This window comes from Bos javanicus, chromosome 21, assembly GCF_032452875.1.
Source record: "Bos javanicus breed banteng chromosome 21, ARS-OSU_banteng_1.0, whole genome shotgun sequence".
NCBI lineage: Eukaryota > Metazoa > Chordata > Mammalia > Artiodactyla > Bovidae > Bos > Bos javanicus.
The window spans coordinates 6,469,252-6,487,099 of NC_083888.1; the positions used below are offsets into that span (position 1 = coordinate 6,469,252).

Sequence of the window (17,848 nt, forward strand, 5' to 3'; positions counted from 1 at the left end):
GAAGTTATTGCAGCATTTTTATGAAATGAACATTTCAGCAACTTCATCTACTGACATTCCTTTTTGCCTGAGAGTTTATCCCTTTCACCAGAAATAATACGCACGCTATCCCAGTAATTTCATCCCTAATTTGTTCTTAAATGCTATAATTTTCCTGCCAATGCAGGAGATGTAAGAGATGTGGGTTCAATCCCTGGGTTAGGAAGACTCCCCTGGATGAGGAAATAGCAACACACTCCAGTATTCTCAGGGCTTCCCTTATAGCTCCGTTGGTAAAGAATCTGCCTGCAATGCGGGAGACCTGGATTCGCTCCCTGGGTTGGGAAGATCCCCTGGAGAAGGGAAAGGCTACCCACTTCAGTACTCTGGCCTGGAGAATTCCATGGACTATATAGTCCATGGGGTCGCAGAGTCAAAGAGGACTGAGCGACTTCACTTTCAAGTATTCTTCCCTGGAGGATCCATGGACAGAGGAACCTGGAGTTCTAGAGTCCATGTGGTCACAAAGAGTTGGACACAACTGAAGCAACTTAGCATGCACGCACACGGATTTTCCTACGTAATTCTCAAGTATAAAAACTCAAATACTTATTTATGTATGACAGCAATGACTCTTTCCTACATAGAATGTACATATTACTGACTTCACAAATCTTTAAATTTTGTGATTAAAAACTAATTCAGCAAGATTTTTCCCACCCTCTGCCAGCTGTTTCTATAGAGCTCCTTCATGGATTAATTTAATCCACTGAATTGACTTTCTGGAGAATTTTCTTGAATGTCCTGGACGTTACTGATTATTTTTCTGTTTTCTTACTTTAGGATAAAAATAAAGTTGTTTTTTTTTTTCATATTGCATTTTTCTAATTAAAATCACCACAAAATGACTTGTTTAGTTAAAAGAGTAGGGCTTAATATTCTATACAGTATTACTTCCAGAATGTTTAAATTAAAAAAAAAAAAAAATCCTCATGGGTCTTATTATAGAGTAGAATTTTTTTTAAAGTAGATTTTTAAGCTCAACAACTTGGATAGCTTTTAGATTTGCTGATTTTCAAGCCAACCATAGAGAAATTTTCAGATGTTAAAATTTTCCAAGTAGGCATACCAACTTAGCCTAAGAAATGTTTGAACAATAGACTAACACTAGATGAATGCATTTGTACTGCAAATGATTATGTTAACTTAAGGTATATTTTAAATTAATTCATAATAATGGATCTTGGTATCCTTTCAAATATGATTTATAATAACTATGAATACTATTTTAATTCTTCTTTTCTTGAAAGTAGTAAAATATAAACACACAATACATTAAGATATGAGAATTTTTTAAAAATTTATCTGGTCTATTTTAAAATTTCACTTTATTCAATTTGATGCTTACAGAATTAGAAGTAATCATTGGGACATCTATGTTAGCTGCTCAAATTTCTTGGCATGCACTGGGAATCCCGCCCATAATGCCTCAAACTTCTACCACAACACATCACTAAATATGAGCAGACAGCATCAGTTCAGTTCAGTCACTCAGTCGTGTCCGACTCTTTGCGACCCCATGAATCGCAGCACACAAGGCCTCCCTGTCCATCACCAACTCCTGGAGTTCACTCAGACTCACGTCCATCGAGTCAGTGATGCCATACAGCCATCTCATCCTCTGTCGTCCCCTTCTCCTCCTGCCCCCAATCCTTCCCAGCATCAGACTCTTTTCCAATGAGTCAACTCTCTGCATGAGGTGGCCAAAGGACTGGAGTTTCAGCTTTAGCATCAGTCCTTCCAATGAACACCCAGGACTGATCTCCTTTAGAATGGACTGGTTGGATCTCCTTGCAGTCCAAGGGACTCTCAAGAGTTTTCTCCAACACCACAGTTCAAAAGCATCAATTCTTTGGTGCTCAGCTTTCTTCACAGTCCAACTATCACATCCATACATGACCACTGGAAAAACCATAGCCTTGACTAGAAGGACCTTTGTTAGCAAAGTAATGTCTCTGCTTTTGAATATGCTATCTAGGTTGGAAATAGCTATCTAGGTTGGAATGCTATCTAGGTTGGAAACACATACTCCTTCCTTCCAAGGAGTATGTGTCTTTTAATTTCATGGCTGCAATCACCATCTGCAGTGATTTTGGAGCCCCAAAAAATAAAGTCTGACACTGTTCCTACTGTTTCCCCATCTATGTGCCATGAAGCGATGGGACCAGATGCCATGACCTTCGTTTTCTGAATGTTGGGCTTTAAGCCAACTTTTTCACTCTCCTCTTTCACTTTCATCAAGAGGCTTTCTACTTCCTCTTCACTTTCTGCCATAAGGGTGGTGTCATCTGCATATCTGAGGTTATTGATATTTCTCCTGGCAATCTTGATTCCAGCTTGTGCTTCTTCCAGCCCAGTGTTTTTCATGATGTACTCTGCATAGAAGTTAAAGAAGCAGGGTGACAATATACAGCCTTGACGTATTCCTTTTCCTATTTGGAACCAGTCTGTTGTTCCATGTCCAGTTCTGTTGCTTCCTGACCTGCATACAGGTTTCTCAAAAGGCAGGTCAGGTGGTCTGGTATTCCCATCTCTTTCAGAATTTTCCACAGTTTATTGTGATCCACACAGTCAAAGGCTTTGGCATAGTCAATGAAGCAGAAATAGATGTTTTTCTGGAACTCTCTTGCTTTTTGTATGATCCAGCGGATGTTGGCAATTTGGTCTCTGGTTCCTCTGCCTTTTCTAAAACCAGCTTTGTACATCAGGAAGTTCATGGTTCACGTATTGCTGAAGCCTGGCTTGGAGAATTTTGAGCATTGCTTTACTAGAGTGTGAGGCAGCATACACCACACCTATTTCTCCAAAATTGGCCTCAAGGCTCTAAGTAATATATGTGGGTCTAAGTAATCATTGAACTTTTATGTATACTTGGTCATAAAAAGTCCTATTGTTTATAACTAAAAGGTGAAGATAAATTCTGCCCCATTCATGGTAGCAAGTTCTGCCTGCCAAAGCTCCGCAACTTGCTATCAGCAATGAAGATGTTAACACTCAGAATACTGGAACACAATCAACTCTTATAACCAACACAGCTATAGAAACAGAACAAATACAGTAGATGCCTATATACAGATTTTATCACAAAGTTGATTTATTCTACCCTGAAATCTCCAGATATTTTCCCCTCATATTCCTATACCTTAAGGCTAGGTAATTCACAGTCTTGCTCTTCTACTAACAACAATCACCTGAGTGTGTCTCTCTGAACATTTTCAAATTACAGAAGAAAAAGAATATGGTCTTTGTTTAATAATCACACACTTTTATCCTAGAAGAATAGGGTTAACCCTACTTGTACTAATGAGGAAGAAAAGCGTTCTGGTATCTCCAGTTCTGCAAGCCTTCACTTTAGATGGGGTTCCTGTCATGGTGAGAGAATTCAAGAGGTTGTATCAGCTCTACAGATAAGCTCATGTACCTCTGCTGGATATCCAACTTGGGTTTTATCACTAGAACATGAAGAGTTGTTTTGAGGATCCAACTACCATAAAAAGACTTTTTCTGTCTTCTTTATCAATACCCCATAGCATAATATTAAGAGTTTCTCCTGTGTCACTGGTACTAACAAGTGGAATGCTGGTATCTATTAACAAGGCCAGGCGAGGCATCTAAGAAACAGGCTAGCTTCAGCTTTCTTAAATGCTGCAAGCCAGCCGCAATAAAAACACTTGGAAAACACAACCTGAAAGGTCACCATTAAGGGGGCAGTCTGCTTTTAAGTGTGAACATTCAAGAATATTAGCACTGTGTACTCTCTATAGTTATTACTGATGATAATAATGTTCCACATTCTTAAGTAAGCAAGATTTTAAAGTGTTTTATTCTTGTACATGTGATGGACATTTTTTGAGGCCATTATGGCAAAACTTAAGGGGAAGACTCTATTGTGCCAGAATAATTTGATATTTCAGGGGCATACATCACTTAACTTAATGTATCCTATTTGCTTTTCTTAAATGACTGTATTCTGAAATATAGATTATGAATTGCTAAAGGGATCAATGGGTGATGAAAAATTAAATTATTAATCAATTTAAGCTGTCTTGATACAATCTGTTCTGTGTCTTTATATCAGTGTTCCAAATATATCTAAAGGGTCTAACTAGAAACATTATTTACATGAAATTGTAAAATTAGTGTACCTACAAATTTTATCAGTCCATTTCTACAGAAGACATTTTATTTTTGGAGTGTCAGTTAAACACCTTTACAAAAACAAACTTTCTACTTGTCACAACAAAGTTAAATTCTATTATGATTTTAATAGCTTTTCTTTTTGTGATGTTGGGGAATTTTACGTAGATTTAAAATAATACCCTTAGATAACATTTACCTTCAATACTCGTTACATAAAGACAGATTGTAAAAATTTCTTAAATGGATGAAAAATAACTGCTAAGTGTCCTTAATTTAAAGCAATGCATTCATTAGGACACATCCTTCCAGGTTATCTGATTCACTGTGGTTTGTGCCGGTCTTCAAGCTCTTTTACAACTCTGCAGAAACAAGTTTATTTGTAGAAAGCTGAGACTAATACAAATAATTACTGTTTATAGACATACAAATAGATTCTGTCTGCAGGAGGTCTCAACTGATCTCTTTTCTCACTGAAGAAGAGGTCAGTTTTGCATCTATGAAGAAAATTCATTTTGCCTTCTTGATGAGTTAGAGTGTTATTCACTCAGTCACATTCAACTCTGCGACCCCATGGACTCTGGTGGAGGAGCCCGCCAGACTCCTCTCTCCCCTGGCATTCTCCAGGCAAGAATACTGGAGTGGGTAGCCATTCCCTTCTCCAGGGATCTTCCCAGCCCAGGGACTGAATCTGGGTCCCCTGCATTGCAGGCAGATTCTTCACTGTCTGAACCACCTGAAAAGCTTCTAGATGGGCTTATGCACTTGTCTTTGGCTTTACCTTTAACCAGTTGCAACATTTTTTGTGCTCCCTCAGAAATCAGTAAGTTAAACTCTTGACATGTTCATTATATAGCTGAGAGTCATGATTTTACCTTTTGCTGGAGAAAAAAAAAAAAAACCTGTTTAACAGTTTTAAGAGTGAAATCACCCTTGACTCATGATTCACAGCAGATCCAAATGCAGGGGAAAGAGTCTGTTCTTTTTAGAACTTAGTACTGGACTGAGTATTGATTTTTAAAAGAAAAAACAATGTGCTGTTAAAATTTTTGAAAATATTTGATTATCTAATTAATGACCTGTATTAATTATGGTATCAACTAAGATAATTATGATCAGAGAAGGATTATCAGATTTCAGTTATCTTATTCAAGAAATTAAGAATAATCCTTAATTTTTGTGACAATTCATAAATGAAATTATTATTCATACAACAGTATTAAGAGCATAATCATCTAAAAGATAATTATGCAAACCACAGACTCTCTCGAAACAGGGTTCCTTCTCCATCTGAAGCTTATGAGGGCCAAAGTAAAATTCAAGCTATTGGGGAAAGAGTAGGTAGTGTTTTGCCTATAAGCATTTCCAGGGAGAAGGAATCCCTATAATGTATCTAAACTTTCCACACAGGATATGCCCAAATTAAACTTACAAGTAAGAGGATGTTTTCTTCTCAGTTTTGGTATTAATTAAATCAGTTTTGTTGAAATGAAGAGTAACTTGAAGCTCACTTTATAGTTGGGTGAGAGTAATGATTTTGTACCTTCTTCCAAATCTATTCTGAAACTTTGAAGAACTATACACCCAAGTGGCGAATGCACATTTTCATTTGGATATTTGGCTAATATCACTATTTCAATTTAATCAAGATGGAATTTATTACCTTTTATCAAGTATCAATACATCTCCTCTTTGGACTTAGCTATTTCTAGTCAACACAGCAAGCAATCTTGCTGTTCACTTTGCTCTCTCCCCACATTAACGTGGAATTCCAAATTTTGTAGATACATTATTCCATTTCTACTGCCACCATACTCATGCAGGCCTGTGCTGCTTTATACCTGGCCTCTTATTATACCTCCCTTTACTTCTTTGTCCCATAAATTGTTACAGACTCAGTTCTCTTCCATATCACTTTGTCTGTCACCCTTGTTTTAAACATTTGATGGCTCTCGGTGATCTAAAAGCAGTACTCTCTCAACTTTTTAGATTATCCCACCCCACCTGTAAACATATTTCATGCACAACCCCCAATATATGCATACATTGAAAAAATTATAAGCATGAATGACTGTCAATCTTTTAAAACAGTAACAAACATATCTTGGGATAAAATATAATTTCTATTATTTTCTCCCTGAACCCCAGTAGTTTTATACATCTTACATCCCTCCTGAAATAACAAATGTGGAGTACAAAATCAAAATTCCTTATCCTAACTGCGAGTTACCTAAAAGCCTTTTTTTCCTTTCCCATTTTTATGCTCCCTGAAACTTCTGACCCAGCCAGAGTAGTCAAAATTATTGTCCTCCTTACAGTCATAAAAATCCCTCACTGATGTCACCCCACTTGCTTGAAACCCTATCTTCTCTCTTATCTGTATGACTATCTTATAAGCTCACTGTGGCCTAGTTTAAACTGCATTTTTCCATGAAACCTTCTTTCCCCACTGCTTCATATACTGAAATTGTAAGAGCACTTACTCTTTAGAGCATTCATGTAACATATGCAACATTGTATTTACTTATCTTCTGCATATTTTCTGTATTCTTCAACTAATGTATGAACTTTCAAAGACTGAAGTCTAGACTGCTTTACATTTTCAGAGTCTAGACAAACAAGGTGTCACACACACATGAAATATGTGTTTATTAATACCTGCACAATAAAAAAAACTACATAGCAAAGAAGAGACCAGGATGATGTGATGTTACTTCAGATGTTTTCTAAAACATAAAGTTATGAATTTGCTATATTTTAGCAATAATATAAGGCAATTCACAGACATTAATTTGTACTAGGTTGATCCACAGAAATTATTGACAGCTGACTGCATTTGAATCACAAAAATACAATTTTATAACTATAATTTCATATGCAAGTTCAACTAATAACAATCTAGACTCTGAAAGCTTCTGGGATACTCTCCAGTGGGCTTTTGGATAGGAAAGATTAGAACTGGTAGTGCAAGAAGACCTCTCATTTTAAGTGTACATTTAGCTATAATCAACTAACAGCCAAAAGTTCTTATTTTGGATCTATGTTGAATAAAGAACACTGAAGAATAAACTAAGAGGTCTAAAAATAAAAAGTCATACTTTTCTTAAATAAGAGAAACTCCATGTCATCTATAGAGGATCAACCCTGTTAAAAAAATTATGTTAGCACTGAGACAAAGGTCCATAGTTCACTAAATCTTTTATACTACTGAGAAAGCATCAGCAAGACAGTATCATAACTTAAGTTTCTTTAAAATTTGGGAATTATGTTCTGGTTACAAAAATGGCTAATTGTGTAAGAACCTAGAACATCAATTAGTTTCACATGAAGACCATCAGTTGTGCCTTCAGGAGAGTCTTTTTGCACACTAGCCATGGTGGCAGAGATGAGGGACTATGGAAACTTTGAGACAGAGTTCCTCTTCAGGCCTTAAAGAAGCCAGGTATTCCTTTCAGACTTGGGTGCCATCTGCCTATATTTTTCCAATAAATTCTTCTTTAGTTAGAGTCACTTCAAATGAATTCCTATTCTTTATAATCAAAGAACCTTAATGAAAAAACCTGTCACAATTCTTTGAGTCATTAGTTAATAGTCTCCTTACCTAAGTCATCTAAGTCTCCTAAGCAAGTCTGGCTAATGCCTCCACAACTGAGACCAGAAAAGATCCCAAGCTTGGAAAAACTTACTCAAATAATGGTATATACACCAACAAAGATCTTTAAAGTCACATGTTCTATTGTTCTACTTATAAAGTATTCACAACCTTGATCTTTCAAGTTCAAAGAAACACTTTTAGAATTCTGGGTATATAAAACACTGTTTGGCTGGCCCTGAACATTTGCTTGTCACTTTCTGGTTTACATTACTAAATCTGTTGGTGAAACTGAATACAGCAAGAATAAGGGAAGAATAAAAAGGAGATAGAAACCAGGAAAAAGAAACCCGAGGAGGCAAGAACAATGCTGTTTTAGACTTTTTTCTGGATATCTCAGGTTTTTTTTTTAAAACAGAAACATATTTCAAAAAGAATTATAAATTAGGCAGAGGCAGCTAACTTTAAATAGATTTCCTTTTGCTTATATTTTTTCATCAGCAAAAAATAACATTTAAACTTTCAGATATAATAAAAATAACATTTATTCTCCATGGAAATCATATACACGATGCAGATATATATAAAATATATATGCCCTAATACATATATACACACTGTAACCTTTGGTGTTTGTTCACAGAATGAAGAAATCTAGGACTCAGGATATTGTTCATTGTAAATATACTTAAATAAACATTTGAATCATGTGGAGTCTGAAACAAAAACTGATAAAAATCCCAGAGGACTGGTATTTTCTGGAATTTTTAGATGATAATGAATTTTGGATTCAGGAGTCTGTACTGCCTGTTTAACAGAGCCCTTGTCAGATAAGACTGTATTTTTAACTACCGTCAACCAAGAATTAAAAATATTCTTTGACACACTCAATTTCATAATGATAACTGTCAAATTCCATTCCAAAGTAGTAATAATCATAGCACCTAGAAGTGAAACTAGGGAATTAAAAGTACTCAAAAGGTATATACACAGAGTTTTAAAATGTACGATGAGCTCATCAATTATACCAATCCACAATATTATCACCCACCTTAAATCACATTTCAGTGAAACAACTAAGCAACTCCATAAACACTGGCTGAAGGGATAATTTGTCACCTCTAGCATAAAGAATATATGAGTGCTTAAAATTATGGAATGATGTCTTAAATCCCAAGGAACTTAAACTAGATTTTAGAACTGTTTTTAAATGTGAAAAGTTCTCCTTTTTTCCATTTTTAATAATTGTTTCCAATTCTGAAAGATACTTATTCTTCCTAGACACTTTGAAAACAAAAACGTTTTTTAAAAACTGGACATAATACATAAAAGGGCTTCCATCGTAGCTCAGTCGGTAAAAGAATCTGCCTACAGTGCAGGAGACCTGGGTTTGATTCCTGGGTCAGGAAGATCCCCTGCAGAAGGGAATGGCAACCCACTCCAGTATTCTTGCCTGGAGAATCCCATGGACAGAAGAGGCTGGCAGGCTATAGAACATGGAATCACCAAGAGTTGGACACGACTTAGTGAATAAACCACTACCAATAGAAGGTGCATCAAAATTTATATAAAATTCAACAATTACAAAGTGAACAACAGTAATTCTAATCAGGTCAAAAAATACACTAGAACCAGAACCGTGTGTATCTCCTTCAATCACATAACCCTCCCCTCTCTCCTCCATAGTAATACCATCCTAAGTCTGTGGTGTCGACTTCCTGTACTTTTATCTTCCTGTACTTTTACTTCAACCTATTAGCTATTATGAAAATGGAGCTATGCACATTTTTGAAGACATAGTTTACTGTTTATCTGCACACACTTCTCCAGGGTATATTCTTAAGAGCAGAATTGTTAATTCATAAAATGATATCATCACACTAGATAATGCTGAACAATTTTTTAAAGTAGTTGTATCAACGTATTCTACCTGCAATGAAGATTTAACTTGCTTTCCCTTCATTACCAAGAAAATGAAACACATTTCAAAATTACTGGCCATTTGCATTTTCTCTTTTGTGAGGTGCCAAGTGTTCCAGGACTTTGCCAATTTTCTATTGAGTTGTCTTTTTCTTATCGCTTTACAGTCATTCTTTTACTTGTAATCAACATAAGTTCTTTGTCACTTTTATGTACTGTTGAAAAAAAATCCTTTCCTATTCTGTGACATGTTTAACACTTGCCTCTGGATGAAAACAGGTTCTTAATAAAATCAAATTTATTCATTTTTCCTTTACAATTATCCTTTATGGTAGTAACATTTATGTCTTGTACAAGAATTCCTTCCCTACCTAAAAATCATGAAGATATTCTCCTACATTATATCCCAGAAGTGTTACAATTTTGCCTTTCACATTTAGGTTGATAATATTTCAGGATATCAATTTTGTATAAGATACAAGGTAGGTTCAATCTCACAGTTCCCCCGTATATATGTATCCAATTATCCCAGCATCACTGCTTAAAGAGTTGGTTCTTTCCCCCTTTGACGTGCAATACCACATTATGTGCATGGTTCTTTTTTTGAGCTATTACTTCACTCATATATTTAGTATTTGTCCCAATGCCACATTACTATAGCTATAACATTAGTCTCAATATATTGTAATACAAAGCTTCTCATCTTGCTATTCTTCAGAGTATCTTCTTATCCCCTTGAATTTCCCTATATATTTAAGGATCAGTTTTTGAATTCTTGAAAAAATTAATTCCTTGGGATCTTGACTGGCATTTCCTTGACTCTATATGGATTATTTATGTAGCATGGACATATTAAAACTTTCAGTCCATAATAATAGGATACTCTGCTAAGTCAACCCTGATTCCTGGGATAAATCCAACTTATAATGCGTGAATTAGAACATAGCCTAAATCCCCAATTTAATCCTACTTCCCTATTCAAACCAAGTGGAATAGCATCATATAAATCTCAACATAGCTAAAAATCTATCATAATTAACAGATGAGGTAACAGTCTATTTCTATAAACTTTTATCTGTTTCCAGCTTATCATTCTTACAATTATTTGACCACTTAGACTTTTAAATACCTTTAACAGCTGTCCAATGACCACAGGACAAATGTCAAATGTCACAGCCTGGAATACAAGACATTCCATCAACTATACCCAATTTGTTTTCCAATCTGTTTTTCCTTTATTACTCCTCTACACAAACTCTCTATTCAACAGAAATTCTGTGTATGATGTGAAACAGATATTGATTTTTTTCTATGTGCATACCCCAAATCATTCAGTAGCTAATATATCCAAGAAATGCTAGTTATAATACTAATTATATCTGAATTGTTATTAAGAAAAATATCAAATGATAGTATTTGAGAATTGTAATAACACATCTCACAAAACAGCTAAATATCTACCTAAACTCTTAACTTTCTACTGTCCTGTGGAACGTAACTGGTAGGTTTCACTCTTCAAAGTAACAGAGCAATTTTTAAAAACTTAATGAGCTATACAAATGTGGAAAACAGCACTAACAATATTCTACTTAATACTATGAGATAATTCTGTATGAACACTGGTGGCATACAGAAGCAAGCAAAAATTTTAAATTCCTATACAAATACTAGTTGATATTTCCAAGTTTTGTTCGTAGAACATAAATATTTTTGAAGTTAAGACAGATTCTAGAAATAAGTCAAGTCCAGAAATTGCCACAAAATAACTAACCAGTTATATGCAAAGAAAATTTGTACAGAAGCAAAATCTTTCAGAAAAAGATTCTCTGTTAAAGTATAAGAGGTAACTTCCAATATGAATAATCAAGCATTCATACATTCAAGAAGACTCAAGCATATAGCTTATTTACCAAAATTATTCACTAACATTTTCAAAACAGTATTAAAAGTTTACTTTCTGGTACTTTAGTGCTAATGAACTAAAATAAGAACTACTAGAAATATTATTTGAATAAATAAATATAATCACATACCAGTTTGCTAGAACAGCCTTAGGATACATAAGGATTAAAGCATACATTAAAGGTATGAATCAATCCCTCAAACAAAAACCTAGATAATTATAATGTATGTGCATACTATCATTCAAAACTGTTTATATAAGCAGTTTACACTACCACTGGAATTGTTTATAGGTACAACACTGATTGCACAATTGTAAATTAAAAAGTACAGTTATGACTATCTATTCCAAGAAAATATCTCGTTTTCTTCAGACTCTATAGATTCCAAAACTGAGTTCCTCTCAGGACTGAGCTACAAAAATAACTTCAAAATATTAGGTTGGTGCAAACGTAATTGTGGTTTGAAGTGTGAATTTCAAATCATTATAACTAGCCTCAAATACACCTTTATTAATCAAAATAGGTACCATTATAATCAACACATTTTTGCCAATGAGAAGTAAGTTTGCTTATTCCTGTAACATAAAAATCTGTGCTTTGGGATTCAAGGAACTCTTGGAAAGCAACTTCTGCCTCCTGCTGGTTGTGAAAGTGTTTTCCCTACAAAAAGTTGTTGAGATGCTTGAAGAAGTGGTAGTCAGTTGGCAAGAAGTCAGGTGAATATGGTGGATGAGGTAAAACTTCATAGTCCTATTCATTCAACTTCTGAAGTGTTGGTTGTGCGATGTGTGACGAGCGCTGTTGAGGAGAATTGGGCCCATTCTGTTAACCAATGCCAGCTGCAGGTGTTGCAGTTTTCTATGGATCCCGCTGATTTGCTGAGCATACTTCTCAGATGTAATGGTTTTGCTGGGATTCAGAAAGGTGTAGTGGATCAGATGCACGCAGACCACCAAATAGTGACCATGACCTTTTCTGGTGCAACTTTGGCTTTGGGAAGTGTTTTGGAGCTTCTTCTCAGTCCAACCACTGAACTAGTCATCACTGGTTGTCTTTTAAAATACACTTTCCATTGCACCTCACAGTCCGATTGAGAAATGGTTCACTGTTGCTGCACAGAATAAGATGACATTTCAAAACGACCATTTTTAAAATTTTCAGTCAGCTCATGAGGTACCCACTTATTGAGCTTTTTCGCCTTTCCAATTTGTTTCAAATGCCAAACGACAGTAAAATGGTCGACACTGAGTTCTTAGGTAACTTCTCCTATGATCATCTCAAGTGGTCATTGGCAACTTTCAATGGCTGGCCACTATGCTCCTCATCTTCAAAGCTACTGTCTCTTTTGCAAAACTTCTTGAACCACCACTGCACTGTATGTTCGTTAGCAGTTCCTGGGTCAAATGCATTGTTGATGTTGTGAATGGTCTCCACTGCTTTATGACCCATTTTGAACTCAAATAAGAAAATTCCTTGAATTTGCTTTTTTTCTAACATCATTTCCCTAATCTAAAATACACAGGAAATAAGAAATCATTAGTAAAAAAAAAAAAAAGAGTAAGAAATGTGTATTAAAATGATATATAACAAAACCAAATTTAAGAATGTATTCCAATATCAAAGGCAAATTTCAACACGACAAAACCACAATTACTTGTGCACCAATAAATATAATATATAGTTATCCTCTTAATTTTAAATGAATGGCCAGTTTTTTTTTTAACTGAATGTCTGTATTAGCTATCTTTATATAAAATAACTGAAATATCACTTAAGACTATAGATATATGCCGACTGAGCTATCCTCATTCTATTACTCTTTACATCTTTGATGAATATTTAAATAAATAGGTCGCCGATGCCATCTCTCCTTCGAATACCCTGGATCAGCCGGGGCTGGACCCCGGCAGATATATCTTGCTTTTCAGGCATACCCATATCATTGTTGAATATGGTAAGCACTCTACATCTTTTGCTCTAAATAGGCTTCTAGCTTTAATAGTGATATAATGTTTATATGCTGAATGGTTAATATTTGGTGGTAAACATCAGTATCTTAGAATTCTAAGTGCCTTGAATCCATACTGACATGTATCCAACAAAGGGACTTCTGAGGTAAGATAAGAATATAGCCACACATAATCCTATTAGGGAAACAGAGAAATATGTCCAGTTATCACCATATTCCTAGTGTCCAGTACAATGTCTCATATACAGTATGATAAACATCAGTTGATAAATTAAAAAATGAAGAAATAATGCATTACATCCAATACTTGTACCCTTTTCTCTTCACTTCTCTTCAACCCCTTTCAAAAAAATTATAAGGCAATTCTAAAAATTTACAGCTTGGGAAGTGCAAGACTCAGTAAAACTCAGGTAGCTTTATTAGGCTCTTTCAACAGGTACCCAGATCTTCAGAAGGGAGTCAAGGGTATTATACATCTGTTTGGGATCTGGTTTACTTCTCACGTTTTAGCTGTCTCCACTCTTCACACTACACTACAGCTATTCTTAGCTGATTTTTAACTGTGTAAAATAAGCATGCTATGCTTCATTTCCTACTTTTCACATAAGCTGTCCCACCCAGCCTACCTTTCTTCTGATTCTAACCCCCTTTCTCTCTCCAACCCTACCCTTTAAAGGACTCAGGTGATGGTGTCACCTCTAGAGGGAGTTTTTTCTGACCACTCTTCTCCCAGTTCTCTGTACCTTCCTTCCCTCCTCGGTCAGAAATTCGGTCAATGTATCGAAGAACTTCCCGAGAAAACAGAACAATTTATCTCATCATAAGCACTGAAACACTCAACCCATGACACACAGGGATATAAAAAGGATACAAAGATATTTATCAATAATCACAAGAAATACATTACAGAAATGTGATTTGTATTATGAAGTGATATATATGTATATATATATCACAACCCTTTCCACCCATGACATGAACTCCTGTTTATTTTTCAGTAACATCAATCTCTAATGGAGAAAAACCTGACTTCAAGAAAATAAAATCACACGCAGAGATGCACAATTCCTTATAAAAAGCACATAAATGAAAACCAATAATTGTATGATAAATAATAATATTCAAATACATAGCAAAATGAAAATAGTAAAACCAAAACTGCAGGAGCTACGGTGACTGCTGCGTGAGGTGATGGCGCAGGACATGTGGGTGGAAGAGGAGGGCCGTGAGGATTGGGGGCCTCACCCTGTGCATCACCGTCCTGCTGCTTCAGGCTCTGTTAGAATAAAAGAGCAGGGCAGGGGGCTGGAGGTGGAGGAAAGCTTTGTCTTGTCTTCAGATGTTTCATTATTTTTTCCCTTTCCCTGCCGCTCCACTGCAGCCCTGTAAAACATTAGGCAAGCCTCTTAAACACTCCCTGTCTGTTCCATTCCTCATCTGTAATATGGGGAGAAAAAACTGATGGGCTCAAAGAGACTTTTTGAGGATGTAATAATACTGTCAGAAATCCTAAACATAATCGCACCTCCAGTTCTGTAGCTAGGTAATCTCAGGAGAAAAAGTCATCTATCTTTTTTGCTCAACTGAGGAACTGGAGTCCATCTCCCCACACATCCCCACCAGATCCCCTAAATACATTCAAAGAAGCACTTGATAATCATATAGAATTAAATCAAAATGTCACCCATTAAAAACAGTTTGCAATTCACACCAATATCAGCATACTATCTTGAACTACTCTTTAGAAGGTCTTAAAAATTATGACTTATGCTTGCTCACGACTGAAATTATTTCAGAGAAGTCTTAGGGATAAAAATATTTTAAAAGCTGGATAACCACTGCCGAGAGACTGCATGTTAACTTGAAGTTTTAGTCTCACTGCACTTAGGACAAGTTGATTCAAGTTAATACCAGGATGCTCAGGTCTCATTTCAAAAGTTTCTATTGCAATAGGTCTGAGTTGGAACCTCAAAACTTTTTAACAAGTTCTCTGGTAATCTTGATGCTTCTGGTCAAGGCATCACACTTTAAGAACCACTGATTTTAAATAGCATGAATCACTGGTATGATTACTTTTGCTACTAGCTGTTTATATTTAATAATTCATAAACGCATCTTATATTGATGCCCTATCCTCCTTTCTATATTATTTGCAAATTCTGTTGTAATTTTAAAGCAGGGAAGAACTATTAAGACTCAAAAAGTAGATTTTCTCTTCCTTCAGAATGCAAATTATCATCATTTTACTTAATTCATCACTGTGCCTCAATTTCCTCAACTGTGAAATGGGGACAATTAGAGGGATTCAATAAAATAATTTTGTCATTGTTGTTAAGTCACTAAGTTGTGTCTGACTCTTTGTGACCCCATGGACTGCAGTGTTCCAGCTCCTTTGTCCTCCACTATTTCCCAGAGTTTGCTCAAATTTATGTCCCTTGAGTTGGTGATGCTATCTAACCATCTCATCAATAAGATAATAATATCAATAAAAGCCCTTGGAAGAGTACCAGGTCATAATGAGTACATTGAGAAATGCAATTACCTCACTAATTTTCTGTTCATTATTGAGGAAAACTTACTCATGTTTGTCATATGTTAATACATTACTGGTATATGTATAAAATCTTATCTGTTTATGGTGAAATGTTGCAGAGCTCCGATGGATCTGGTAAACTGGGGAACAAAGGGAGGAGTTAATGTTAAAGACCCAGGTTCTAATCCCACTTTTCCCATTAAACTGCTACACAACTCTAGGCAAGTCATTTAACTCTGGTCTCAATTTCTGCTTCTGAAAAAGCTTACCTTGGATATGAAGATCAAATAATATATAATGCAAGTGAAAAGAAATTTTTTAAATACTATAGTATTCTGTGATGAATAAAGTACCTCTATTTGGGAACAGTTCACAAGATATTAATAAGAAAGACAAATGGTCATGGCTTCTGTATTTACATGCTTAAATGGCAGCATAATGATCTGAATCACCACATTAACTATTTACTGAATGTTCAATGCCACCAAGTCATTATTTTAAATATATTACATGGAGAAATACCTAATATTTCAAATATTATTGCAAATACTGCAAAGTGAAAGCTATGTCATTACAAAGTAATCTTGGGCATTTATTGTGTAGCAGCTGCTACTTCACTTCATTCCTTTAGCATAATTTTTATTTTGATGCAGAACCATTCTATGGTCTAGGCTTTTATTGAGTTTAAATTCAATTTATACACACATGTGAATGAATAATGGCAACTAATTACCCTGGTGATTTTCATTTCTAGTTTCTAATACTCTAGGATATATCTAATATTCTTATAAAATTGCATAATAAAGTTCACAAATTTTTAAATCAATATCCTGAAAAGAAGATTTAGGGGTCATAACATTTCCTTTGTACCTTCGGTTAAATTACTATCTTTGATAGGACCAAACAAAATCTGCCATCTTTTTTTGTGTACTTAAATAAAAAGATATAATGTATATCTTTGATGTTTTTTAATCAACTATACGTAATAAAGTAGTAAAACTCATTTTTTAATAAAGAATGTACCACATCATAGGTGATATATATATCCAACACTGCAAACCTTAATTTAAAAATACCTAAATGCAACTTAAAATACATAAATGCTGTTGATTTTTAATAAGCTATAAAGAAAAAAATTCTTATCAACTATGATTAAAATGTTAAAACTGATTAAAATTTTAAGAGACTAGTTTTAAAATGTAATTAATATGAAATAAGAAAAGCAAAGATACAAACACCATTCTGTATATGTGTTCTTAATACCTGTGGTTAAAACCTGGAAGGTAGATGAATGTATCATGTCCTCCTATGTTTATCATCACAATATTCAAATACCAACTACTTCTACTTTATTGTATTTATTCTACAGCACTCCCAGAAAACATATTAGATTTAATTTCATGTGTGTCCTTATTTCGTAGACTATGTAGATGTGCTCAACAGTACAGGGCACGCATCCCTCTCTTCTACACAGTACATGCCAAAAGGGCCTGTGTGTTAGATCCAATAGAATAGAAATGCATCCACACAAGACTCCATTTTAACATATTCCAGATTCTGTCAAAGAATATTTTAGTAATATGGGGGAAAGTAAAATCCTGCTAGTTTTAAAAACTATCATATGCAACAGGAAATGGGTGACTTCAGAGGCCATATGAAAGTTGTTCATGAAGTTTTCAGTTAGTCTCACTGTTGTTTATACTACATAAGGAAACAGTCTAAAGTAGATCACTTGAAGCTGTTCATGACTCTAT

The 17,848-nt window shown here is 35.0% G+C and overlaps 1 protein-coding gene across 13 annotated transcripts in view; it reads right to left on the reverse strand.

The window, feature by feature from the left end:
- The window catches only part of MEF2A (myocyte enhancer factor 2A), a 179,129-nt gene that overhangs the window by 45,942 nt on the left and 115,339 nt on the right, over window positions 1-17,848 (reverse strand). The window contains exons 1-2 of one of the 13 annotated variants that reach the window (XM_061394252.1): window positions 16,104-16,161; window positions 14,807-14,944 (exon numbers count right to left, since the gene is read on the reverse strand). The exons of 11 other annotated variants lie outside the window; for them this stretch is intronic. In XM_061394252.1, the coding sequence (XP_061250236.1) occupies window positions 14,807-14,815 (9 nt within the window). In that variant the 5' untranslated portion in view covers window positions 14,816-14,944; window positions 16,104-16,161. Of the gene's footprint in view, window positions 1-14,806; window positions 16,174-17,848 lie in introns of those variants that run through there. One more of the 13 variants, XM_061394253.1, reaches the window with a different exon arrangement.